Source organism: Protopterus annectens, chromosome 2.part1 (genome assembly GCF_019279795.1).
Source record: "Protopterus annectens isolate FY-2018-M chromosome 2.part1, PAN1.0, whole genome shotgun sequence".
NCBI lineage: Eukaryota > Metazoa > Chordata > Ceratodontiformes > Protopteridae > Protopterus > Protopterus annectens.
The window spans coordinates 1,963,974,545-1,964,001,546 of NC_056729.1; the positions used below are offsets into that span (position 1 = coordinate 1,963,974,545).

The following is a 27,002-nucleotide window of genomic DNA, read 5'->3' on the forward strand; positions in this document are numbered from 1 at the left end:
TGTTCTGTTGATTGTTAAGATCAATATCAGGACTGGGTGATATGTCTTCAGCCATGACAGACCAACAAACGCAAAAAGTAACAAAAGTGAAAACAAAAACCAGAAGACAAAATTACCCTGTACTTGTGAACGCCAAGGGAATTCTTGTATAGTCCACACTAACTTGAAACAAATATTGCAAAACAATGTGTCACTAGGAACACAGGGAGTGGGTATGTATCAGTGCAATATGTGTAATTATTGTGCACATATGATTACAGGGCAGACATTCACAGTAAGGAACATTACATATGACCTCAAATATAAATTCAACTGCTTGTCAACCAAAGTAATTTACTTGGCACAGTGCCAGGCGTGTCCATTTTATTTAGGAAAAACTGATAGGAAACTACGAGAACGGGTCAACGAACACCTATACGCAATCAAGAAAAAGAAAACAGAGAATGCACTTGCTAAACATATTATTGACAACCCTAGCCATAATTTCAATTTTAAAGCAATTGATACCATATCACCTGACAGCCGTGAAGGACCCTTTGAAGTCCTGTTGGAAGTGCTAGAACTTTTTTGGCAGATTAGGTGCCATGCTAATGCCCCCCCAGGCCTTAATGAGACTATCACATTATATCCGTTACTGAAATTGAGAAGCCTACGACGTTGATATATACCATTGTCATGTTATATACTCTTGTGGGGGGGGGGGGTTGCTTGCTTTGTTTTTGGAGTGAATTTCTGTACATTACCGTGCACTTATGGAGTAATTTGTCCTTAGCAACCTTGCATTTTACCTTTATATAGGTTTACTAGTTGCTCTTTGATTTTAAATTTATCGTTTACATGTTAGCATATATATTTTTACCATATTTCTTTTACAATTATAATACACATGCTTTCTACATGACCTGGCTACATTAATTGCACTATTTAATAGTTCTTTGTTCAGGTGTCACTGTATATCCTGAACATATATTTATGACTTTTGTTAGACTTTGTAGTTAGGTATGTGTTTTAGGTGGGATTCTGACCAGACTATTGTAGTTCTAATGTGACTTTGTACCATCTTTCAATAGCAATTTCCCCAACAATGTTCTTTCTTTTTTGTAACCACTCGATTCTTTGATGTGATTTATTTATATATGTATTCAGTGCTCAAGTTGAGTAATTTTGTACATACTGGTTTTTGTTTGTTACTGCTCATTCCTTAGTTTGAAACATGTAGTAATATATAGATGTGATTTGTATTACCATATATACTTTACATATTTTTATATTTGTTTTATATTTAGTATTTATTTAGATACTGTAATAATGACATCTTAGCAATGCTTTTAATCTTTTTAATGGTTCTGAAGTTTTGTTGATTTTGTTTTAAATTTATTCATAGATTCATCTCATTAGTTGTTAGGACACTGTACCTTTAACTAATTGAAGCACAGAACTGTAACCTAGCAACAGCACCTTTTTGGCGCCAAAACCAGTATTTAAACCTTGTTTTTTGTCAGAATCTGTTTGTCTAAAGAAGTCCCACTATTAGTGGGACGAAAAGCGCTTCACAGTATTGGTTCAATAAAGCTTTTGGAGAAATCTTTTTTACTACTTGATCCATATGGATATTTTGTCGCATAGGACCTCTTTGTGGACATTTATTTAGCATCTAACATAACTGATTTTATCCTGGATTCTGTCTACAGCAGCCATTTGAGTGTGGAGAATTTACAAGTGTGGACTATACAAGAATTCCCTTGTCGTTCACAAGTACAGGGTAATTTTGTCTTCTGGTTTTTGTTTTCACTTGTTTGTTACTTTTTGTGTTTGTAGCAGAAGATGCCTGGTCAGGGCGGTTATGAGTCAGTCATCCAAATATGGAAACCCTGGGAATCCTAGGCATCTCAGGTGAGCCGCCACTACTGACATACACTTGGTGAACACTCTGGGGTCTGTAGTGAGTCCAGATAGTGAGTCCAAAGGGCAGAGCTCGAAACTGGAAGTAACTGGCTCCCAGCAGGAAGTGCAGGTATCTTCTGGATCGGCTTTCCATTGTGATGTGGTAGTACACATCCTGAAGGTCTACAAAGCACATCAAATGGTCTTTTCTTAGGAAAAGTATCGACTGCAGTGGCACCCATCCAGAACTTACTCTTTTTCATGTCTATATCAGTCCGTAGAAACAGCTGACGATCGAATACCAGATGTTCAAAATGTGAAGTTCGAACACTGATTATCGTGAAGCCACGGAACACCGAATTCTTTCCCAGGGAAAGAATTTGGTGGGCCATTTCTGTGGCTTCACGATTATCAGGACTGTGGTGGGAAGTTAAGGGTCGGGATTCAGGTAAGTGTGCGATTGTGTGGACATTAGGGCGCAGAGTTAGGGCGTGGGTGAGGTGGGTGTGCGATAGTGACAGACTTTAGGGTTAGGGCGGGATAAGTGAGTTAGGGTTAGGGCGCGGGTCAGGTGATTGTGCGATAGTGACGGAGCTTGGGGTTAGGGTTTGGGTTAAGGTAAGTGTATAGGTAGTAGTGTATGTACAGTTTAGTGTAGGGTTAGATGTAGGATTTTAAGTGTGTGTGTGTGTGTGCGTGTGTGTGGATTGATGTTTTTTTTGGTGCGCTTGTGTTGTGTTTCTTGGAAAAGCATTTTTTTCCCCTGGGAAAAAAATCGCTGTTCTAAGACTTTGATGTTTGTGCAATTCGTGGTTTGAAGTTTGAACATATGGTGTTCTAACTTCAGCTGTTTTGGTGAACTGATATAGACCCCTTTTTCACAGATTTGTTCAGATTGCCAAGATGCAAAATGGGTCTCCAGTTTTCTTTGAAAATATAAAGAATCTTGAGTAAGTTTTCTGGATCCTCTCTGGTCTGCAGGGACTTCCTGGATGGCTCTCTTTCTTAGCAACTTTTGGATTTCTCATGTTCCTTATTCCTTCAGACTGGGTGAAACATCTGGAACTCATTTGTTTGTGTGAGTGGGAAAGGGAAAAGAAATGACATATCCTCTGTATATTATGTCCTGCACCCATTTGTCTCATCTGATGCCAGGTTTCGTGGTGCAGGGACAATCAACCCCCGACTGCCTCCAGAGCCGAGCAATCGGGCACTCCTTCAGGAGCGCTGAAAGGGTCTGCCAAAGAAAGATTCTCTGAAACTCTGATTCTGCAGGGCTCCCCCGCCGTGAGGGCAGCACCTTCCTTTACTGTCTCCCGCCTCTAGGAGGAACTTTCACCTTGTATGCCATGGAAAGACCTTTGTGATTTTCTGAACCATATTTTCCCACTACCTCTCTGACCTTTAGGAAAGGGCCTCGTAGGTGTGGAAAAACACACTCCAATGGCAGATAAAGGCCTTCCCCCTCCTGTTCACACCTGATAAGCATCTCTATCTTTAGGCCGAAAAAGGGAGGAGCCATCAACAGGGTATTCACAAAGGAAGACTAAGGGCTCTGCAAAATCACAGCAGTGCATCCAGACCGGTCTCCTGAGAGAAATGCCTGAACCTGCCACACTACTTGCTCCACCTGCTGCATATGATACAAGTCTCATGGACGAGCTGACAACAGAATTAAGGGTGGCGAGCTCAGCATTGACTATCTGCCGCCGCCATTAGCTACAGCTCCTTAGAGGGAATCTGTAATTTCCTTTAACAGATTCCTCTGTAGTCTTGTAAAGAGGGTGAGGTAAGTTCAGTGACTACAAGGAAAAGGTTGCTGACGAAAAGAGACACTTCCTGTACCTATCCATGGTCCTGGAATCTTTGTTAGGAGGACGGATACAGAAACTGGTCTCTGACCTTCCTTTCTTGGTGGCCCCTGCCAAGACCATAGCATCCACTATTCCACCTTTTGTCAAAAATAGTTTGTCTTTTGGGGCTGTGATGTATTTAGTTGGCCTCCTAGGAATAGGTTCTATAGAGTCTGGGGTCTCCCAAGCCTTCCAACAGATTAACTCAATAAGTTCATCAGATGGAGGGGTCACCCCAAGAGGTTGAAGGGTGAGACCCAAAAGCCTTCAGGTACACAGACTCCTCGGCCGAAGGGGTTGTGGACTGCCAGTCACACCTCTGCTTTGAAATTTCCAGGATGTCTCCAAGAGAGATATCTTCAGGAGGTGACCATGGGGACCCTTCTGCTTCAAAATCGGTGTCCGAAGTGATAGACTCCTCTGGGAAGTCAGAATGCTTCCTCTTGCAGGTCCTATTCCGAGGGACCTCCTCAGTGGAATATTCTGGAGAGGTTTCAGAAGTGGGGGATTCCCTGTTGGACAAGGCCTCTGCAGTCCCCTGGATATGTTACATGAGAGGCCGAAGACACCCTTGCAGAGTTGGAAGGAAGATCCCAGGGGGACTGTGTCTGAGACTGGGAAGTAGTCAGCACCCTCCTCATGATTTCAAAAACTGTCTGCCCTGCTCTGACCACCACCCTGGATCTTACAAAAAGGTTGTCGAAGCTGAAGGCATCTCCAGTGCAGAAGACAGAGGCAGAAGTAGGAGCCAAGCTCACCCACGCCAAAGCCCCAAGAAGCAGGGTGGGATATGGTGAGATCCAAACCAGCTCCACAGACCCGACCGGAGAGGGTCAGCTCCCAGAGGTTCCCTGCTCCGACTAAGTGGAAACACTGGGGCAGTTATCAGATTCAAAGAGTCTATGGGTTTCAGATCCAATACAGACACTAAATGGATGTTGGAATCTTCTGGCTCCGAAACAAGAGGATGGATTGGAGGAGGAGGAGCCAAGGGGAAAGACCGTGTCTTACTGATGCCTGTGGGTTCAGATCCAAAAGTAATTTGGCCAAGGCTGGAGTCTTCAGTAGCCTTTGCACCACCCTGTCCACATCATCATCAGAGACTCCTGGTCAACCGGGTGGAGAGGGTAGGGGATCTTGACCTTGTTAAAGATGGAGAGCCGACAAGGGATCGGTTCCAAGGAAAGGGATCAGCTTTGATATTTAAATTCAGTTGGCAAAGTCGTCTTCGGAGCTGATGACTCTGATAAAGTAGACTTCGGAAAGTACAGTTTTGTACCTACCATAAATGTAGATGTCCGATAGGAATGCATCTGCAGTCTTTACAAATGGGTTGTCCTGTCAGGCAGCCCTTCGGTCGGCCGGATTCCAAAGTCTGGGTCTGGCTTCGGCTGGTGTCGCACTTCACCCGACGTCATAGCTGCAGTTCTTCGGGTATAAAGGCATCAGCCGACGCCATTTTCCTCAGTGTTTCTTGCCCCAGATGCCAGGTGCCCTCTTGGATGGCTAAATTTGGATAAATGCCAAAGTTTCCAAATAGTAGAGAGCAAACACATAAAATAAGCATGTATGTACATATATACAAACAAATACACCATAATAGATCCCCCCCAAGCTAGCTGAAGGATGGCAAATACCCTAGGAGTACCTCAGAGGGGAAGGTGGGTGGGTAATCCTGACTGCAGATGCATTCCTATCAGACATCTACATTTATGGTAGGTACAAAACTGTACTATGTCCTTCAAGGATGCATCTGCAGTCTTTACAAATGGGTAGAATACCATAGCTAAACTAGGGGAGGAGGAAAAGAGTAGAGATTATGGTGTAGTTAGGATCCCTTGCAAAACAGCAGTGGCAAACCCTGCTCGGGATCTAGAGTATAAAGGTAAATTGTAATGCTTGGCAAATGTATGCACGGAGGTCCAAGTAGCAGCCTCTATAATGTCCTTGGTAGCCACTCCTCGTAAGAAAGCTGTGGTAGTGGCTGTAGCCCTTGTGGAGTGAGGTCTGATGTTCTCTGGAGTTTTCTTTCCATGGCAGGAGTAACAAAATCTAATGCAATTTCCTATCCATTTGGAGATTGTCTGTTTTGAAATTGGTTTTCCTTCCTTTTCTGTTGCATATGCTACCAGAAGCTGGTCAGTTTTTCTATTGGATTTGGTCCTGTCCAGGTAGTAGCGTAATTGTCTATGTACATCCAAGGTATGCAAGAGTCTTTCTCCCCTGTTCTGTGGGTTGGGGAAGAATGTAGGTAGGTGGATAGCCTGATTTAAAGAGACTCTGGATACCACCTTAGGCATAAATGTAGGATTTGTTCTCATGGACACTATCTTGATGGAAGATCAGGAAGGGTTGCACTGCCATTAATGCCTGTGTAGTTCAGAGACCCTTCTTGCTGAAGTTATTGCCAGTAGGAAAGCAGTCTTCCAGGATAAGTATTGTAATTCTGCTGTTGCTGCTGGTTCGAAAGGGGGAAGTGTCAATCTTTCTAGCACAAAGTTCAAATCCCATGCTGGCAATGGAGGTTTCCTGGGAGGTTTTACATTTTTAATTCCTCTCAGAAACTGTCTGAGCAGAGGATGAGAGAAGACAGGAGGATCCAAGCTGTATTCTGCTGAAATAGCTGATGCATGTATCTTGATGGAAGAATAGGACAGGCCTGTATGGAAGAGCTCTGCCAAGTACTCCAGGATGTTGGCTATGTTCATCAGTGTCACATCTTTCCCCTTTGCAGTACTCCAAATGAGATATCTTTTCCATTTTGCTGCATAATTCTTTCTTGTTGAAGGTCTACGAGCCTCCAGGATTATGTCTTTAACCCTTTGGGATAAATTTGGGTTAATTGCTCTTATGTAATGTTCCAGGCAGGTAGCTGCAGAGTTTTCAGGTTTGGATGCAGGATGTTGTAGTTCTGTGTTAACAGTAATGGGATCAGGGGTAGTGCCCATATTTGTTCCCGAGACATGCTCCTCAGCAATGGGTACCAATGTTGTCTTGGCCAGTCTGGAGCTATCAGAATGATCCTCGGAAGTTCCTCTTTGATCTTCAGAAGCACCTTGTGCATCAAAGGAAGTGGTTGGAATGCGTATGCTGTCAGGTTTTTCCAACTGAAAGATAGGGAGTCCACCTTCCAAGCAAGTGGGTGGTACGTCCTTGTGCAGAATTTCTTTAGTTGGTGATTGAGTGGGGATGCAAACAAGTCTATTTGTGGTAATCCCCATTGTCTTGTGATGGCTTTGAAGATGTCCGGATGCAGCATCCATTCGTGGGCATCTGTGGTAGTTCTGCTTAATATGTCTGCTAGAATGTTTTCCTTCCCCGGTACAAAAATTGCTTGTAACTGAATGTTGTAGCTCAGAGCCACATCCCATAGGTCCAGTGCCAGCCGGCATAGAGGATATGAATGTGTGCCTCCCTGTTTGTTGATGTACCACATAACTGTGGTGTTTGTCTGTCCTTATCATCAACTGACCTTCTTGGAGAAAAGGTCTGAATGACTGGATTGCCAATTTTACTGCCAGCATTTCCTTTAGATTTATGTGCAGGTGCAGTTGGTCTTGAGCCCATAGGCCTTGTATGCACTTGCCCAGCATGTGTGCCCCCCAACCGAGGTCTGAGGCATCTGTCGTGATGGTTTGGCTTGGCTGACTGTTGCAGAAGGGTAATCCTGTGTTTGATTGACAGGCCTGACCCCACCATAGGAACTCTTGCTTCAGGCATAGGATTATTGGAATTTTGGTTTCTAGGCTGTGCTTGTGTTGGGACCACAAATTCTTTAGGTACCACTGTAGCTTTCTCATATGCAGTCTGGCATGAGGGACCAGAATTATGCAGGATGCCATGAAGCCTAGGGCTTGTAGTACTTTTCTTGCAGTTAGATGGTTCTGCTTTGTTAATGCCAAGAAGTAGAGAGGAAGTTGCTCTTTCTTTTCTGCAGTTAGGAATGCCATTTGTTTTGATGTGTCCAGTTCTGCACCCAGAAAGGTTATTCTTTGGGATGGAATCAGCCTTGACTTTTTTATATTGACTGTATATCCCAGGGCTTGCAGCAGGTAAATGACTCTTTGTAAGTCTTGTGTTAGCTTGCTTTTGTTGTCCGTTTGTATGAGGCAGTCGTCCAGGTAGGGATAAATTTGGATCCCCTGAAGTCTGCAATGAGCAATTACTGATGCCAGGCATTTCGTGAACACTCTGGGCGCAGTGGATAAGCCAAAGGGCAATGCTGAGAATTGATAATGCTCTGATCCTGCAAGAAATCTGAGGTATCTTCTGCAAATTGGTCGTATGGGGACGTGCAGGTATGCCTCCTTGAGATCTAGAGTTACCAGCCAAGACTCCTTGCCCAGCATGGGAAGAAGCTGCTGTAGGGTCAGCATTTTGAATTTTGGAACAATGAGGAATGTGTTTAAAGCGGACAGGTCTAGAATAGGCCTCCATTTGTTTTCTTTTCTTGGTACCAGGAAGAGTCTGGAGTAAAATCCCTTTCCTTGCTCCATAGGTGGTACCTTTTCCACAGCTCTCATTCTTAATAGTTGAGATATTTGCTTTAGAGCTTCTGTCCTTTGAGTAGGTGGTAGGTTTGGCATTCCTCTCTTTCCTGGTAGAGTATGGAAATGGAACCTGTAACCTTGGTCTATAGTTTGCAAAATCCATTTTTCCCTTGTGATGCAATGCCAGTTCTTTGAAAATAAGGTTAGCTTTCCGCCTAAGGGTGCTTCTAGTTGTTCCCTGGTAGGCAGTGCCACCGCCAAGTCACTGTGATTGAGTTGTTGTAGTGGTGGTGGCTGTATCCGTGCCTCGCTGGTTGTTACCTTGCCACTGGCGTCCGCTGTAGGCACCCCTGGATTGGTTTCTGCCTCTAGAACGCCTATTCCTGCCTCTTTGTGTCTTAGAGGAGTCCGGAAAGGACCAATTCTTGGAGGGCCAGTTCCTGCTAAACCTTGGAGGTTGAACCTGTAAGAAATCTTTCGCTGTTTGTACAGATTTTGCCTTCTCTTCCATCTTTTTTAGTACCTGCTGTGCAGGGGAACCAAATAAATTGACCTTGTCCATGGGTGCATCCAAAAGCTTTGATTTGACATGGTCTGGTAATGCCTGCTCTTTCAACCATGCATGTCTCCTGATAACTGTGCCAGTCATGGCTGATCTAAAGGAAGCCTCCAGTGCATCATAGCCACATTTTAAAGAATGGTTACTAACCTGCTGTATGTTATGCACCATTTCTTGAACATATTTCTTATCTAAAGATTCTTCAGAGGACAGCTTTTTAGTTAACTGGTCAAGCATAAACTCTTGATATTGAATCATATGGAATTGGCAGTTCAAAGCCCTAGCTGACAAAGTAGCAGAGGTGTAAACTTTTTTACCCCATCTCTCTAAGGACCTGGATTCCCTTTCAGAGGGGAGGGGGTTTTTAGTAGACGTAGCTGCTACAGCTTTAGGACTCTGGGAGATAGTCTCTGGATCTGCAAAAGGAGCCTTGTATAAATGGTGATGAGTGTCCGGGACCCTGTAGAACCTATCGGGCTTAGCAGGAGCCGGACGTAATGAATCAGGAGCAGTGCAAGCATCATTAAATGCATCATCTACAACAGGAAGAACTGGAGGTATAGCTAAAAGCCTATGTTGTGGCAAATGTAGAAAGGTTCTAAGCCTTTTTCTGGAGTCTGAGAAATCTTGGCCCTGCCACTGAAATTGTTCCCTCATAGCATGCAAGGTTTCCCCAAAGGAAAATTCCTCAGGTGGAGAGGCTGAAGGGATGGACTCTTCAGCATCAGAGTCTTCGTAAGGAGAATAAGGAGCCTCAGGAGGGTCTGTATGTTCTGAGTCATCAGAGGAATCATCTGTGGATACTGGCTCAGGGGGCTCTGCTCTAGGCCTCTTTTCTGGAGGAGGGAGAGAGGCCCTGTCTGGATGAGGCTGGGATCCACGAATTAAAGAAATGAGATCCTCAGCCAAAGAAAGCATATGGGAGCTGGTGCTGGGCCTGAGAGGGGGGGGGGGGTTTGGCAGGCACCGTTTTTGAAGCTTTGGCTGCTTTAGCCCTGGCAAAGGCCTTAATAGACATGGCTGCAGGAGGCCTAGCAGCTCCATGTGCAGGGGTCGAAATATCCAGGGGAATAGTGTCTGATAATTCCTGAGAAACCGCAACAGAAGGTTGGGTTTCAGAAGCCGATTCTACCAGGTTAGAAGAGGCCTCGGTAGAAGGCATGGTTTCGACTGAAGAAAGAACCGCTTGCTCGGTTTCGGCCGAAACAGAGACACTCGCGGTTTGCTTAATTGCGGTTTCGGCCGAAACCGCGGACCGCGAGTGTCGGTCCTTTTCTTTGCGTTTTTTGGTAATTTGCGTTGTCGGAGGATCCGACGGCATAATATAGGCAAAATCAGAGCCGAAAATCTGTTCAGCAAACTCCGACCGGCGTCTAAGCGTCCGTCGGTTAAAAGAAGCACAGGCTAGACAAGCTGCTACGTCGTGGTCTGGGCCTAAACAATGTATGCAGTAGGAGTGGAAATCTTTATGAGGTATTTGTTTCCCACAAGATAAACAGTTATTCACTTTCTCTGACATCGGCTGAGGCAAGAAAGAGTCCCCAACGGGGTACTTAGCTTTTTAGAAGTCTTCGAAGTAATATTCGGTAGTAGTAATCTCTGGATCTGACCGACCGGCACTTGCGAACAGCTTCTGCTTCGGGCGCCATGCGGCAAGAAAGACTGAGGAAAATGGCGTCGGCTGATGCCTTTATACCCGAAGAACTGCAGCTATGACGTCGGGTGAAGTGCGACACCAGCCGAAGCCAGACCCAGACTTTGGAATCCGGCCGACCGAAGGGCTGCCTGACGACAGGACAACCCATTTGTAAAGACTGCAGATGCATCCTTGAAGGACATCTGTAGGTTCTGACTGCTCTGAGGGAGTCTTGGATCCGATTTGACCTGTCTGCTCCGATGGTTCAGTTGCAGCAGACACTTCAGTTACTTCCTGCTTAGGCTCTGAAGACGACTTCGAACCAGAAGAGGGTTGTTTTAAAGACTTCTCTGAGTTTGAAGACTTGGTAGATACAGCTTCAGAAAATGGGATTTTTAACAGGTCCTTCATAACAAGCTTGTTCTTACACTCCAAGAACACACTCTGGTTAAAACCATGGCAAATTGAACAGGACTCTTGCAGATGAAGCAGCCCCAAGAAATACACACAATCAGGGTGCGAATCGCTAAGGGGAATCTTTTTTCCGCATTGTTCACACTTTTTGAAGCCAAGAGGATTCCCTTCTTTTTGAGATATTTAGAAAAGAAAAGGACACACTCGCACTTACAGACTTCTAAGCCAAGGTCAGACAGGTTAGAAGAGTGGAAGAATTTTGTTTTTTTTTTACATTGTCATCTAAATTAAACAGATGAAAAGAACAGCAAGAAGAGGTCAAGAAATAACATCCTCTAACTAAAATGGACATCAGTTAGACAGCAATAAGGGGTAAAGAAATGATGTCCTCCAACTAGAATGGACGTTAGAGGCCCCCTAACTTAAATGTATGCTAGCCACCAAACGAAAGGTGTAAAAGCACTAAAGAAAGGCCTATCAATCATGTTAAAGGGTAAAGATACAGAAATTATTTTAAAAGAAAAAACTATTAAGAAAGAATAGTTACGAGAAACAAATTTAGAGACACTTAGCCCAGAGCTTGCTAGTAGAAACTCCTTTTTTTGCAGAGCGTCAAATGAGATATGAGGAAGCTAGGGGGTTGCATTATGGGTAAAGAGGGATGCCCACATGGTTTTGCTGAAGACCTCATGCTTTTAGAATGGCCAAGATGGATCGGATATGACCCATCAGTGAGAATAAAGTCGAGATTGAAAACATCACATTATAGAAAGTTCAAATAGGGGCATAACAGCAATGGTAATATGGAGAAGTACCAAAAAAATCAGTAACAACCATAAGGAAGAAACAAGAAGAACCAAGAAAAAGACAAGGAAGGTAGGTGAGAGAATGGAATTAAAGTAGGACTGAAAAGTTCAATTCCACAAGAAAAACTCCCAAAAGCTTGAGAGCAACAGGATCCACGTCTGAAGCTGAAAGGTGGCAAATGAGATCTGAGGCATGTTAGGTTGGTGGGGCATTATGGGTAACGGGAGAAGCTTGAGAGTTTTGTATCGGAGGATCTAGTAGAAGTGGCCAAGTCAGATAAGAGATCCACCGAGTCGAAAGAATGAAAAGGACAACAAGAGATCATTTCACTTACGGTTTAATTAGAAACTGTAATAAAATCTAGAATGTAGCAATGTTTTCTTCTAATACCATTTTAATAAAGTTTCCATGTGAAACAGATTCACAGTTCAGCACCTAACCTTAACAAGTAATACAATTAATCCATCAAATAAGCAGGAATGTGAAGACCTGTAATCAAAACAAGTATCATTTACTGCATGTCACTAACAAACCCTGGGTAACACAACACTTTGAATGTAAGGAAGAATAACTGTCTTAATGGACTTGAACATTCTCATTTTATTTATAAGCCTTTAACCCCAACTACTTCAGTTCAGATCCAGCACAATTCAACATCAAGAACTAACAAGTGTTTTTTTAGGTAATCCATCATATGTCACTACAACTCACCTTCTTGGTGAAGGAGATCTTGAAACTTTCCTTGAATGCCTTTTGGGGGATCGAGACTTTCTAGGAGATTTTGATGAGCTTCTACTTTTTCTCCTGCGCCGTTCCCTGTAACAATAAAAAATTAAACCAACCCTTAACACTAATAGTTATTCAGCAGAGGCGTTAGAAGTGTATGGAGGGTTTACGTTTTAATAAACTGACGAATGCTGCCTTTGTCTGTTTTTTTTTTAGATTTTTTAGTTGTACTGGATGAAAGGTAGTTATGTACTTACCATAGTGCTGCATTCATTCATCCTGTCCATCTGAAATGGCTGCTGGGTCTTTGTGCTGCTTTTGCTGGATCCAGTCGGCAAAACTAGTGCTGCAGCCTTGAGCGCACAGCTAGCTACCTACCTACAGCAGATCAAGTCTGTTGCAAGAGCAAAAGAAAGCTTGGCTAGAAATGACCGCAACTGAAGAAGGCCGATAATGATCTTCCAATCGCTCTAGAAAAAGATAATTTCAAGGGGTGGGGTGGGGTGGATTTCATATCAGATGGATGTAGATGAAAGGATCCATCAACTACATAACTACCATATCCTTTTCATCCTGTCCATCCAAGCTAAGTGATGGGTCAGAATCCCAAGCTACCAGTAAAACTTGACTGGAATCATAACAGGGGACTGTTGAGGATAGTGGCTTTAAATTAAGCTCCAGACTTTGAAATAACAACCAGTTCATAATGCCTGACAAAGTTATGCAATGTGGACCAGATTGCCAGAGGAGACTTCAAATGAAGAATTTCGTAAAAAGATGCAGATGTGGAAAATGATCTAGCAGAATGAGCTTCGGGCTTGCAAGGTAACGGTCGATTGTGCACAGAATAGGCAAAGGAAATGCAATTGGATAGCCGCCTGGAAAGCAAGACTTTTGAAAAGCAAAGTTGTGTAAGAACTTACCAAATGTACAGTTGTGTACTCTTACCATAAATGTAGATATTTGAGTGTATTCACTGCTGCAGTCTTGACTTGTGGAATTTCCTGCTTCAGAAGCCCTTGGCTGGCCCGACTACCCCAGCAAAAAAACTCCCTCCTTCCTGAGCTGGTAGATGCCCCACCTTGACATCAGGACAGCTGGATATAAAGGGAGCCAGCCGATGCCATGACATCACTTTTTTCTTGTCCCTAGAAGGTAGGAGCCCCACAGATGAATCTTAAGCAAGGGACCAGGTAAAGAGGAAGGGGACCTGTAGGGCATCCCTGCAGAGAGTCCGCTGGAAGAGGATGACAGTGAAAAAAAGCTTGTTATTGTAAGGAGAATGGGGGGGAATGAAGGGAGGGAAAGAAGACTGCAACAGTGAATACATGTCAACATCTACATTTATGTTGTGTACACAACTGTACTATGTTTGTCATGCTTCACTGTTGCAGTCCTGACTTGTAGGATGATTCCCAAAGCTGAGATGAGGGTGAAAGGTGCCTTAATGGGTAGAGAGGATGCCCTGCAAGATGGCTGTGGGCAGATCCTGCTCTGGATTTGAAGGCTGACAGGTGGTAATGCTTGGTAAAAGGTATACACCTGCTTCCAGAATGTGTTTGGTAGGCACTCCCCTCAGGAAAGCAGTGGAGGTAGAAGTGGCCCAAGTGGGTCCTAACAGATTCAGGGGAATTTTTGCTGTGCTAAGTGTAACAAAAGGAAATACAGTGGGAGAGCCACTTAGAGATAGTTTGCTTGGAGACTGGTTTTCCTTCAGAGCCCAAGGCAAAGGAAACGAACACTTCTAACTTTTTGAAAGTTTTAGTCATGTCAAGGTGGTAGCGAAGTTGCCTGTGTACATCCAAGGAGTGAAGGATTCTTTCCCCCTTGGTTCTGTTGCTTAGAGAAAAAGGTAGGCAAGTGTATGGCTTGGTTCAAGGAAGTGTCCGTGACCACAATGGGCATAAAGGAAGGATTAGTTCTGAGTGAAACTGTCTCTGGGTGGAAGACAAGAAAGGGCTCCACTGCCATGAGAGCTTGCAACTCAGGGACCCTCTAAACTGAGGTGATTTATTTATTTACTTATTTTACATTTGTTTACAGGGAAAGTCCAAATGGGAAGAGCCCATTTTCTGCAGAGGCCCGGGAAGAAACGCTCCACAAAAAGTGACAGTACATACATTAGTAACAGTAAACACAGCATGACAAACAATATATACAACATAAGTTACAGTACATACAGCAAGTCTAACAGCAAATGCAATATCAGATATGGATTTTAACAGTGATATTAACAGAACCTATGAATATTAATTTACATTTATAAAGGGAAAATAATTCTAAATTTATCACATATTTAGGAATAAAAAGAAAAATCATAATACAAATAAGATCACTGTCCAAGAGACAGGCTGAATAATTAATGGAGAGTGTACTTATTGATATAAGGAGATCAGCCAGGGGTGTTATACGAGCACAGCCAAGTGTCAGATCATTTTTGAGAAGTTTTTTTTAAACTGGTATGTGTTGTCACTGGTTCTAATATTATGGGGGAGGGAGTTCCAGATTTTTTGAGCTATAGGAAGAATATAAGGAGTCTCCTGTTGTGTGGTTAGTTTTAGAGACTTGTATTAAAGATTTATTTGATGAACGTAGTGTTTGAGTGTTAGAGTAAGGTAAGCTTTACCTTAAGCTTTGGAGAGTTGGAGTTTTTTCGGGGTTATAGAGTAATTTGTGGGCCATGACTAACTGGTTGTATGCAAGAAGCTGAGGTGGTTCAAGCCAGGAGAGTTTTTTTTGAGTCCTAAGACAGTGATATGACCTGTGTAATGATCTAGTAGCAAATACAGTAGTTTGGTGGTTGGTTCAGGTGTAATCATTGTGTTATTAGCTGTGATGTGGAACTGTGGGGTGGGGGAATCTAGTGGTCTGGTAGGTTGAAAGATGAGTTTTGTTTTCTTGGAGTTAAGAATAAGTTGGGAGTTAGCTAGCCATGTTTCAATTTCTGTAAAGGCATGTTGTGCTTTGTCCTTATGTTGTTGCGTGGTAGGGTCTGAATCATCTGCATGTTGGACAATGGTGGCAAGTGAGGTGGCTGAGATGAGGTTATTAGTGAAAATAATGAAGAGAAAAAGGCCAAGCATGGAGCCCTGTGGGACCCCAAGGGTAACAGGGAGAAGTACGGAGAGGTCATATTGCTACTTAACTGCCTGCCAATGACCTGTTAAGTAACTATGGAACCATGAGACACATGAAGGGTGTATCTTCAGGTCCGAGAGAGCAGTTAGAAGTTTGTTGTGAGAGACTGTGTCAAAGGCTTTAGACATATCCAAGAAAACTGATGAGACCATTTCCCTCATTCCTGTACTAGTTTATGGTGATGGTAAAGCTAAGTAGAGCAGTGGTTGTACTATGGGACAGTCTAAATCCATGTTGGGAGAAGGCTGTGATTCAGACCCTACCATGCAACAACTTCAGGACAAAACAAAACAGGCCTTTACAGAAATTTACTGGATGAGAGATCTCATACGTTGGGAATGTATACATTTCTCCAAGAGTTTTGAAAGTGGGGAATAGGATAGCTAGGGGGCAATAATTAGTTCGGTTGATTTACTACCTTTATGTAGGGGGATAAGAAATTTTCCAGATGGTAGGGCCACAGTTTTCAGAAATACAGCAGTTAATCAGTACTGATATGGGATAAGACAGCCTCAGCTGCAGTTTTTTAGGAACTCTGCTGTAAGTTATTAGCTGCAGTTATAGTTGGCTTAAATTTGTTTAGAAGTTTTTTTATGGTTTTGGTGGGAATGGGTTGAAATGAGAAGTATTACTGTTATTTAGACTGTTAGTTGTTTGTAGGTTATTTGGGTTATCTCTGGTTAGTGCAAGAATGCTTTCTGTAAAGTATTTGTTAAACTGTTAAGAGGTGGTTTCAGAGTTATTTGGCAAGGTGGGGAGAGGCTTGTGGTTTGTCCGGGATTAAGTCCGTTTTTGATAGTAGCCCAGAATTTTTTTGGGTTATTTTGATACTTAATTTGCATGTTAGTGTAATAGTTCTTTTTGTCTAGCTTGATTTGGTGTTTAACTTTATTCCTAAGTTGTTGATGAGTTATACGATCGGGTAGAGTTTTGCTAGTATGCCAGGAGATCCAGGCCTTGTCCCATTGCTTAAGGAGGGTTTTTGTTTAAGTAGTAAGCCATGGGTCAGAATTTGCTTTGACACGAGCTGTTCTAGAGGGTGCCACACTGTTGAGTATATTGAAGAAAGTATACTGCTGCATCTAAGGGTGAAGTCTTCAGTGGGATCCATTTACTGTGTTTTAGAGTGTATATTTCCTGTAGTTTAAAATGTTTCTTATTATCGGTTTGACAATATAAACTGTGCTTAGTAGGGTTAATGTGCTGCCTGAGTTAAGTAGGTATGTGATCAGTTATGTTGTTGGATAAATAGCCAGCATACTGATAATGGAAGGGTTTGTTTGTTAGGGCCTAGTTGAAAATAGAGTACTTGTTAGATTTTTTTTGTCTCTTCTGGTAGGGAACTGGATAATTTGTGAGAAGGCATGGAGATTAATATGGCTGTTAGAGTTATGGGTAAACCAGTCAGTATTAAGATCACCTATGATAATAGTTTCTTGGGTGATGTTATTAGAGATACACTGAAGGATGTGTTCAGTGGTGGAAATATTATTGCCTGGTGGGATGTAAATGGTTACTACAGTTATGTGCTTGTTAGCATTAATTTGTAATTTGGCAAGAAATAGGTCAGTATTAGTTAGGGATAGATATTTGCAGATTTAAAGGTGTTACAGTTAGGCTGTTTTTGAAAAGTGCAGCTACTCCACCTCCTGTTTTGCCAATTCTGTCTGCTTGAAGTAGATTATACCCTGAAGGTGTAATTTCGTCGTCCGAGTTATGGGGTTTAATCCAGGTCTTTATTAGGATCACTATTTTGGGGGAATAATGCAATAGGACAGCCTCTAGTTCATGAACTTTATTTAGTAGACTTCTAACATTTAAGTTTAGAAACTATAAGTCAGGGTTTTTATGAGGTATATTAAGTATATGTGGTGTTTGAGAATTGGATGAAGTATGGGTGTTGGGTCCAGGATTCGGGTGTATGTCCCAACTTGTAAAGATTTTTTTGGCAATGTTTGCTATTGTTCTGATGTGACTACATATATGTTTGTGGTATCTAAATGTGACATTTTTTGAAGTTATTTTGGGTGGTGGTAAAACGGCAGTCAGGCAGACAGTCAGTAAAAGGGCAGTCTTCCAGATAAAGGATTTTAAACTAGCAGAAGCAGCTGGTTCAAAGGCAGGCAAGGTCAATTTTTCTATGACAAAGTTGAGGCCCCAAGGAGGGGTGGGCTACCTCCTGGGAGGTCTGACTTGCAGCGTTCCCCTAAGGAACGGTTTCATTAGGGGGTGGTAAAAAATTGGAGAAAGAATAGGGATATGGGCTGATATGGCAGACACGTGGACCTCTGTGGACAAAGGCCTATTCTTCCATCCATTAAGATACCCAGGTACTCCAAAAAGGCTGAAATATTGGTTCAGACAGGGTCGAGGCCTTGTTGAGGACACCAAACAGAGAATCTTTTCCACTTGGCAAAGTATGTTTTCCTAGTACTGGATCGTCTAGATTCTTTGAGGATTTTAAGCACCTGACTACTCAGGGATTGTTCGGGCAGAATTTTGATGAATCTGGAGCTATCAGGATGACCTTCAGTCCTTCTTCCCTGATTTTTAGGACCACCCTTGAAAAGAGAGGCAAGGGAGGAAATGCATAAAGAAACAAGTGGCTTCAGAGGAAGAAGGGATATGTTCTCCAGGCTATGTGAAGTTTGCTCCTGGAACAGAAACTTTTTAACTGAGTATTTTTGTTGGTGGCAAAGTGGTCTATTTGAGGGGATCCCCATTTCTGGACTATGCTGAGAACTGTTTCCCGATACAGCTGCCACTTGTGGGATCCATTAAGTGTCTCCTGAGGCAGTCTGCTCGAGTGTTGCCCCAGAAAGGTACTGACCCATCAAGTACAACCCCATAGCATTGGCCGTCTCCCAGATCTACAATGCCAGCCGGCAAAGAGGGTAGGAGGGGTTCCTATCAACATCAGCGGGGGGCACGCAGCCCCCCACAACAGCAAGTTCAAGGTCCGGCATTTTTGGCCTTTAGGCCGTTCAATATTTCATTTGTTCGATGTTGTAATATAGACCCGGGTAGGAGTCATGCACCACATGACTGTTGTCTGTTTTGATAAGAATCACCCCTGGCATCCAGTGATATCTGAACGCCAGCATGCCCTTCTGTACTGCAATCAATTCTTTCCAGTTTATGTCCTTGTGCCTGAACTGTTCTTCCCATTTACCCTGGGATAGGAGATGTTGGAAATGGGCTCTCCAGGCTGTGTCCGATGCATCTGTGGTTAAGGTTTAGCCCTGAGGTATGAACCTGAAGGGGAGACCCTGGTTCTGTCCATATGCCAATACCCACCTTGCCAATTCCTCCCTGAGGCAGCCAGAACACCTGGCGTACGACTGGCAGCTGAGAAGTTCTGAGAGCTGGTCCGTGCAGATGTCACTTATATGGCCCATGTTCCTTGAGCCACATCAGACGTCCCACAAACCATATAGGGACTGAAAACTTTTGCATACTGGCCGGATATACGCGAAGCAAGAAAAGTAAATCCACATATGGAATACTGCAACATTGGAATAGGACATTTAGGTTGATTTCTGTCTCCAGAAGCTGAGTGTGCTGGCACCACACATTCTTGAGATACCTCTGAAGTTTCCTCATGTGTAGCCTGGCCAGAGGGATCACTGGTATACGGGGTGCTGTGTAGCCTAGTGCTTTGAGGAATTCCCTGGCTGAGAGGCACTGCCTCTGCAAAATGTCCTGGAAGTACTGGGTTAAGAAGGAAGCCTTGTGTGGGGGAAGGAAGGCCTTCTGGAGGGAAGAATCCAGCAGAGTCCCCAGGAACACTAACCTGGTGGAAGAGTTTGTGTTGGATTTGCTGAGGTTTACAATGAACCCTAGAGAAGAGAGTAGGATCTGGATGAAAGCCAGACACTTGAGGAACTTGGAATGACTTGTGGCCTGAATGAGCCAGTCATCCAGATAAGGGTAAATTTGGATGCCTCTTGTTCTGCAGAAGGCGATCACAGCAGCCAGGCATTTGGTGAAGACCCTGGGAGAAGTAGACAACACAAAGGGAAGTGCAGAGAATTTAAAGTGACTGGTACCTGCTCTGAAGTGAAGAAAACTTCTGCAGGATTCTTCTATAGGGATGTGCAAGTAGGCGCCTTTCATGCCCAAGTTAACCATTAGAGCCTGAGGTGTGATCATGGGAAGAAGCTTTTGAAGAGTAAGCACTTTGGATTTTGAGACTAGAGGAACAGAGTGAGGATGGAGAGATCCAGGACAGGGCACCAATAGCCTTATTTCCTGGGGACCAGGAATAGCCTGGAGTAAAATCCTTTTCCTATCTAGTGGTCTTGGTACTGGTTCCACAGAGCCCTGAGAGCACAGGTTTTTGATTTGGGAAATGTCCTCTGTCCTTTAGTTTTGTGGCACTTTGGGATAGCCTGAGAATCTTAATGTTTCCTCGAATGTGAGTTTGTAACAGTTTGAAATTACTTCCAGAACCAACGGGTAGTAGCATGAGAATCTTAATGGTTCTTTGAAAGTGAGTTTGTAGCCTTTTGAGATTACTTTCAGAACCAACATGTCAGAGGTGATGCCCATGTTTTCCTTGAATAGGGAAAGTCTTCCTCCTATCTTGCCCGGAGTTGATGGGGGAGGGGGCAGGGGGAAGGGAGTGTAGTGAGTCATTGCTGATCTCTGCTAGGGCCCTGTGGCCGAGAACTCCCTGGCCTGGGTGTTCCTGAGGATCACTGGCTTGCCCCTCTATGATTTCTGTTGCTGCCTACGAGGCCTTTCCCTTCAAGTTTTCCTCTGACTAGATTCTGATTGGGAGGAAAAGGACCAATGCTTAGTGGGGAAATTCCTACTGAAACCAGAAGGCTGGACTTGGAGGAAGTCCTTGACTGTTGTGCATGGATTTTGCTTTATCCACCATCCTTATTCAGGGGTGTATCTAACAGTTTAAATTTGACAAGCTCGGGTAACGTCTGTTCCCCAAGTGAAGCATGTCTTCATGACTGAGCCAGAGACAGCTGTTCAGGAAGCTGTCTCTAGGGCATTATATCTGCAGTATAAGAAGTGTCTAGCAACCCCGGAAATGGAATGGCAGAGATCCGGTAATTCCTTGGAGGTGTTTTTATCCTCCAGGGAGGAAATATTTTGCTTCATTTTTTCCAAAATACTTGATTGATATCTTACCAAATCTGTCAAGGGCCCTGCTTTCTTTGTTTGTAGGTAGTGAGTTTTTTTGAAGTACTGGCCCTAACTCCTTGGGGCCTGGAGTGACAACCTCTGGGTCAGCAGAGCGTTCTTAAAAAGGAATTTATGAGTCCAGGACGCTGTAAAAAGTACAGTTTTGTACCTAGCATAAATGTAGATGTTAGAGTGTATACACTGCTGCAGTCATTACACTTGTGTTATACTGCCATCAGGCGGTCCCACAGTCGGCCCGAGTTCCAAAATCCTGGTCCGGCATCGGTTGCTGTCGCCTCCTCCCTGACGTCAGTGCACCAGGGGTATACAAGATGCAGCCGATGCCATTTTCTTCAGTTTTTCTTACCCCAAATGTCAGGTGCACCCAAAAAGGTAGGCAATGTAAATTGCTAATAAAACATACACAAGAAAAGCAAACAAATACTTTGTTAACAGCAAATACTCCCCATAGGTAGCAAAGGGTAGAATACTAGGGTAAGTACCAACAAGCAAGAGGGGAAGGAGGGAGGGTAACCTGGACTGCAGCAGTGTATACACTCGAACATCTATATTTATGGTAGGTACAAAAAGTACTGCGGCAGAGGTATAAAAGAGGCAGCCGACGCCATTTTCTTCAGTTTTTCTTGCCCCAGATGTCAGGTGCCCCCAGAAGGAAGGCAAACAATGTTATGCAAAGATGCAATGTTGATAAATCAAAAACAGTAGTTGCAAGCAAATACACCATAAAAGAATACCCCAAAAAGGTTATATGAAAAGTGTTTGTCATAAGGCCTGTCCTAAGAGGGGATGGAGGGAGGGAAACCTGGACTGCAGCTGTATGAGCATTCGAACATCTACATTTATGGTAGGTACAAAACTGTACTATGTTCATCGTACATACAGCTGCAGTCATAACAGATGGGTAGAATCCCAAAGCTAAGTAAGGGTGGTAGGCACTAAGTGGAACTAGGAGGGGCTAGGATGCCCTGCAGGACTGCTGTGGTAAAGCCCGCTCTAGATTTTGAGTATAGTGGGAGGTGATCGTGCTTGGAGAAAGTGTGCACTGAACTCCAGGTGGCTGCTTCCAAAATGTCCTTGGAAGGGACCCCCCTGAGGAAGGCTGCAGAGGTAGCTGTGGCTCTGGTGGAGTGGGATCTGATGCATGCAGGCACAGTTTTTCCATGAAATGAGTAACAAAAGCGTATGCAGTGGGCTATCCATTTTGAAATTGTCTGTTTGGAAATAGCCTTTCCATGAGCACCTGCAGCACAGGACGCAAAGAGTTGCTCAGATTTCCTGAAAGGCTTTGCCCTGTCCAAATAGTAACGAAGTTGTCTGTGAATGTCCAAGGAATGTAGTAGTCTTTCCCCTTTGTTTTGTGGATTAGGATAAAAGGTAGGTAAAGTGGATAGTCTGATTCAAAGCTACACTGGATACTACCTTTGGCATAAATGTAGGGTTGGTTCGTAAGGAAACTCTGTCCTGATGGAAAATGATGAATGGTTGCACAGCCATGAGGGCCTGTAGCTCCGAAACCCTGCGAGCTGAGGTGATAGCCAGAAGAAAGGCTGTTTTCCATGACAAGTACTGTAACTCTGTTGAAGAAGCTGGCTCAAGGGAGGAAGGGTCAGCTTTTCCAATCTGAGTTGAGGTCCCAAGCAGGGACTGGTGGTTTCCGTGAGGGTTTTATATTCTTTGCCCCTCTGAGGAACTGCCTTAAGAGAGGATGAGAGAATAAAGGAGGATCTGTGTTGTATTGTGCAGAAATGGCTGAAGCGTGGATCTTGATGGAGGAGAAGGAACGTCCATTGTTTAACATCTCAGCTAGGTACTGTAAAATTTGAGGTATATTTATTACCCAAGGATTCTGTCCCTTTTCTTGATTCCAGGCACAAAATAGTTTCCATTTGGCGGAGTAGGCCTTTCTAGTAGAAGGTCTTCTGACCTCCAAGATGACATCCTGCACCTCCTTGGAGAGGAGAAACTGTTGGGAAATCAAGGAATTCTCCATGCAGCTAGATTTAGAGTTTTGAGCTGGCTGTGAAGGGTTTTGTAGTTGTGCTGGGACAACAGAAGAGGAACTAGAGGTAGGATCCATGGTGGGGAATGTGTCAGGCTCTTCAGGAGCGGATACCAGTGTTGTCTTGGCCAGTCTGGAGCAATGAGAATCATTTTCAGCCTCTCTGCTCTGGCTTTTAATAGAACTTTGGGCAGCAGAGGAAAAGGCGGGAAGGCATAGACTGTCAATGTTGCCCAATTGAAGGAAAGTGCGTCCACTTTCCAGGCCTGTGGATGATAGGTCCTTGAACAAAATGTTTTCAACTGGCAATTTCTGTGGGTAGCAAAGAGATCTATGTCTGGCTGTCCCCATGCCCGAGTTATCTTTGTGAAAACTTGAGGATGCAACTTCCATTCGTGTGGATCTGTCATATTTCTGCTTAGGTTGTCTGCCAGTGTGTTTTCCTTCCCTGGCAGGAATTGTGCCTGTAGTTGAATTTGCAATTCCAGTGCTGTGTTCCATAGGGTCATGGCTTGCCTGCACAGGGGGTATGAATGAGTTCCCCGTTTGTTTATGTACCACATCACTGTCGTGTTGTCTGTCCTTATCAATAGCTGGCCTGGATGCAGTAGGTCTTTGAAGGTCATAATAGCCTTTTGCACGGCTAGCATTTCCTTTTGGTTGATGTGAAGGTGCTTCTCTTTTCGGGTCCATTTTCCCTGAATGCACTGATCTGTCATGTGTGCTCCCCAGGCGTAGTCTGAGGCATCTGTTGTGATGATTTGAGTTGCTTGAGGTACACAGAAAGGAAGACCTATGTTTCTTTGGCAAGCTTGAGCCCACCACATAAATTCCTTTTGAAGGCATGGAATGAGTGGTATAATTGCTTCCAAGCTGTGGCTGTGTTGAGACCATAAGTTTTTTAGGTACCATTGAAGTTTCCTCATATGCAGCTTTGCACATGGGATTAGTAGGATGCAAGATGCCATGAATCCCAGAGCCTGCAGGACTTTCCTTGCAGTTAGCCTGGTGTAAGTTGCCATTTTTCTGAAGAATTGAGACAGTTGCCCTTGCTTGTCTGGCGTGAGGTAGGCCATCTGGGTGGTTGTATCCAAGCTGGCACCCAGGAAAATTATTTGTTGAGAGGGTATTAGTTCTGATTTCTTTTTGATGACTGTGTATCCCAAGAAGTTCAACAGTTTTCTTACAAACGCCAGGTGTTGCAGTAGTATGTCCTTGCTGTCTGCTTGGATCAGGCAGTCATCCAGATATGGGTAGATTTGGGTATTAGTTCTGATTTCTTTTTGTTGACTGTGTATCCCAAGAAGTTCAACAGTTTTATTACAAACGCCAGGTGTTGCAGTAGTATGTCCTTGCTGTCTGCTTGGATCAGGCAGTCGTCCAGATATGGGTAGATCTGTATCCCTTGTAGTCTGCAGAAGGCGATTACTGATGCCAGGCATTTCGTAAACACTCTGGGCGCAGTAGATAAGCCAAAGGGCAATGCAGAGAATTGGTAATGGGTTGAACCTGCAAGAAATCTGAGGTATCTTCTGCAATCTTGTCTGATAGGGACATGCAGGTATGCCTCCTTGAGGTCCAATGTTACCAGCCAAGACTCCTTGCCCAGCATGGGAAGAAGCTGCTGTAATATGAGCATCTTGAATTTTGGCACCTGTAGATATGTGTTTAGGATGGATAGGTCTAAGATAGGTCTCCAATCTTTGTCTTTCCTTGGTACCAGGAATAGTCTGGAATAAAACCCTTGACCTTGTTCTTTTGCAGGTACCTCTTGAATTGCTTTCATGTCCATAAGAGCTGAAATTTGTTTTTGTGCCTCTGCCCTTTGATTTTGTGGCAGGTTTGGCATGCCTCTCATTTTTGGAAGGGTGTGAAAGTGGAACTTGTAGCCTCTGTCTATAATGTCCAGAATCCATTTGTCTTTTGTAACAATATGCCAATTTTTTGAGAATAACGTCAGTTTTCCGCCCAAAGGTGCTGCCATTAAAGCTTTGCTTGGCAGGTGTAGGGGGAAGTCATTGTGTCTGTTTTCTAAAAGACTGTGATCTATCTTCTCCACCTCTTGGGGTTGGTGCTTGCCACTGTCTGGCTCTGAAAGATCCTTGAGGTTGCCCTCTACCCCTTGGACACCTGTATCTGCCCCTTTGAGGTCTGCCTGTGGCTGGAAAGGACCAATTTTTTGAAGGCCAGTTTCTGCTGAAACGTGGAGGCTGTACCTGCAGGAAATCTTTCACTGTTTGCATTGATTTCGCTTTTTCCTCTATTTTCTTTAGCACCTCCTCAGCTTTAACACCAAACAATACATCTTTTTGAAGAGATGCATCTAATAATTTAGCTTTGACATGATCTGGTAAGGTTTGCTCTTTGAGCCAAGCATGCCTACATATAACAGACCCCGTAACAGCAGCTCTACATGAGGCCTCTAAAGCATCAAAACCACACTGCAAGGTATGTTTACCCACTTGCTCTGCACCATGCAACAAATCCTGCAACTCTTTTAAATCTGATTGTTCTGGTTGTGTCATCTTGCTTTTCAGCTGAGATATCAAAAACTGTTGATACTTTAACATATGGAATTGACAGTTTAATGCCCTCATGGTTAAAGTGGCCGAGGTGTACACCTTTTTCCCCCACCTTTCTAAAGCTGATAACAACCAGGCTCTCTCACCACGAAGCTGTAAAAGGCAGTTGGGAAGTTCTATGGATGACTCAAAGTTCATAAAAATCAAGGCATTCAAATCGGCAAAGCCAAAACGACAACTTCACTTTTCCAGTAAAAAATCCAGTATAGAATCAGCAAAGAACCTTTATTAACTGTAAGCGCTTTCGCGTAGTCACCACTACGCTTCATCAGACAGTACATATAACATTTAAAAGCCTCTATTTATACCTTTTTTACCTTTCTAAAGCTCTGGAATCTCTCTGTGAAGGTAATGGGTTTTTAGCAGTAGAGGCCTTAATTCCCTTGGGACCCTGTGAAATTGTTTCTGGGTCAGCAGTATGGCTTTTATATAGGAACTGGTGAGAATCAGGAACCCGGTAATACCTGTCTGGTTTAACAGCAGCTGGAGGCAAAGAATCTGGATTAAGGCTGGCTTCTGTGTACACATCATCCAATATATCTAAAACAGGAGGGCTAGCCAGAGGCCTATGCTGGGGGAGCAGAAGAAATTCCCTGAGCCTTTTCTTGGAATCTGAGTAATCTTGGCCTTCCCAGTGAAAGTGTTCCCACAATGTATGCAGGGTTTCCCCAAAAGAGAAGTCCTCAGGGGGGAAACCGAGGGAATAGACTCCTCTGCATCAGAGTCTTCGAATGGAGAATAGGCATAATCCTAGTCCTCAGATAGTTCTGAGGTAATAGAAGCTTGATCTGAGGAAGGGTAGTCTTCCTCTAATCTGGGTCTTTTGTCAGAGGGAGGTTGAGAACCCCTGATAAGAGTAATCAAATCCTCAGCCATTTTAAGCATCTGTTTTTTAGGCATGGTGCCTTGAGAGGGGGTCTGAGGAACCTGTTTTTTGGTTTTCATGGCTGCTTTAGATTTAGTGAAGGCTTTAATAGAGAAGGAGAAAGGCCTGAAGACCCCTTGAGAAATGGCAGGCCTGTCTAAATTCTGAGTTTCCCCGCCAGGAGTGGCGTCGGTATCTGTAGTAGGAATGGGGGCCAAGGAGCCTGCGACCTCAGGTACTGAAGACACCGGTAATGTATTGTCATCGGTACTCAGGGGCTGCATAGGCGCCTCGCTGAGTACCGGAGAACCGGTAGTCGGCCTTAGCGTGGTTTCAGCAGGTGGTGCAGACCTCATATGTCGGTCCTTATCTTTGCGTTTTTGCTCAAAACTGTAGTTGGAGTATCCGACGACATAATATAATTAAATTTTTTGCCAAAAAAGTGAAGGGCGAACTCCGCCCGACGCTTAATAGTGCGCTTGTTGAATCTAGCACAAAAACGGCAGGCCGAGACATCGTGGTCTGGGCCTAAACAAGGTATACAGAAAGAGTGGAAATCCTTATGCGGTATTTGCTTCCCACATGAAATGCAATTATTAACTTTGACATCGATCTGAGGCAAGAAAAGTTTCCCCAATGGGGTACTTAGCTTTCAAGAAGACTTCGGCTGAAATACTTTCGTAAATCTCAGGAGCTGGCCGACTGGCACTTGCGAACTGCTTCTGCTTCGGGCACCGCGTGGCAAGAAAGACTGAAGAAAATGGCATCGGCTGCCTCTTTTATACCTCTGCCGCACTGACGTCAGGGAAGAAGCGACGACAACAGACGCCGGACCTAGACTTTGGAATTCGGCCAACCGAGGACCCGCCTGATGGCAGGATAACCC

At 43.9% G+C, this 27,002-nt stretch overlaps 1 protein-coding gene across 1 annotated transcript in view; it reads right to left on the reverse strand.

Moving 5' to 3' along the window:
* The window catches only part of SREK1 (splicing regulatory glutamic acid and lysine rich protein 1), a 1,533,788-nt gene that overhangs the window by 309,731 nt on the left and 1,197,055 nt on the right, over window positions 1-27,002 (reverse strand). Inside the window, exon 10 of the mRNA XM_044063648.1 lies at window positions 12,355-12,459. Coding sequence (XP_043919583.1) covers window positions 12,355-12,459 — 105 coding nt within the window. The remainder of the gene's footprint in view (window positions 1-12,354; window positions 12,460-27,002) is intronic.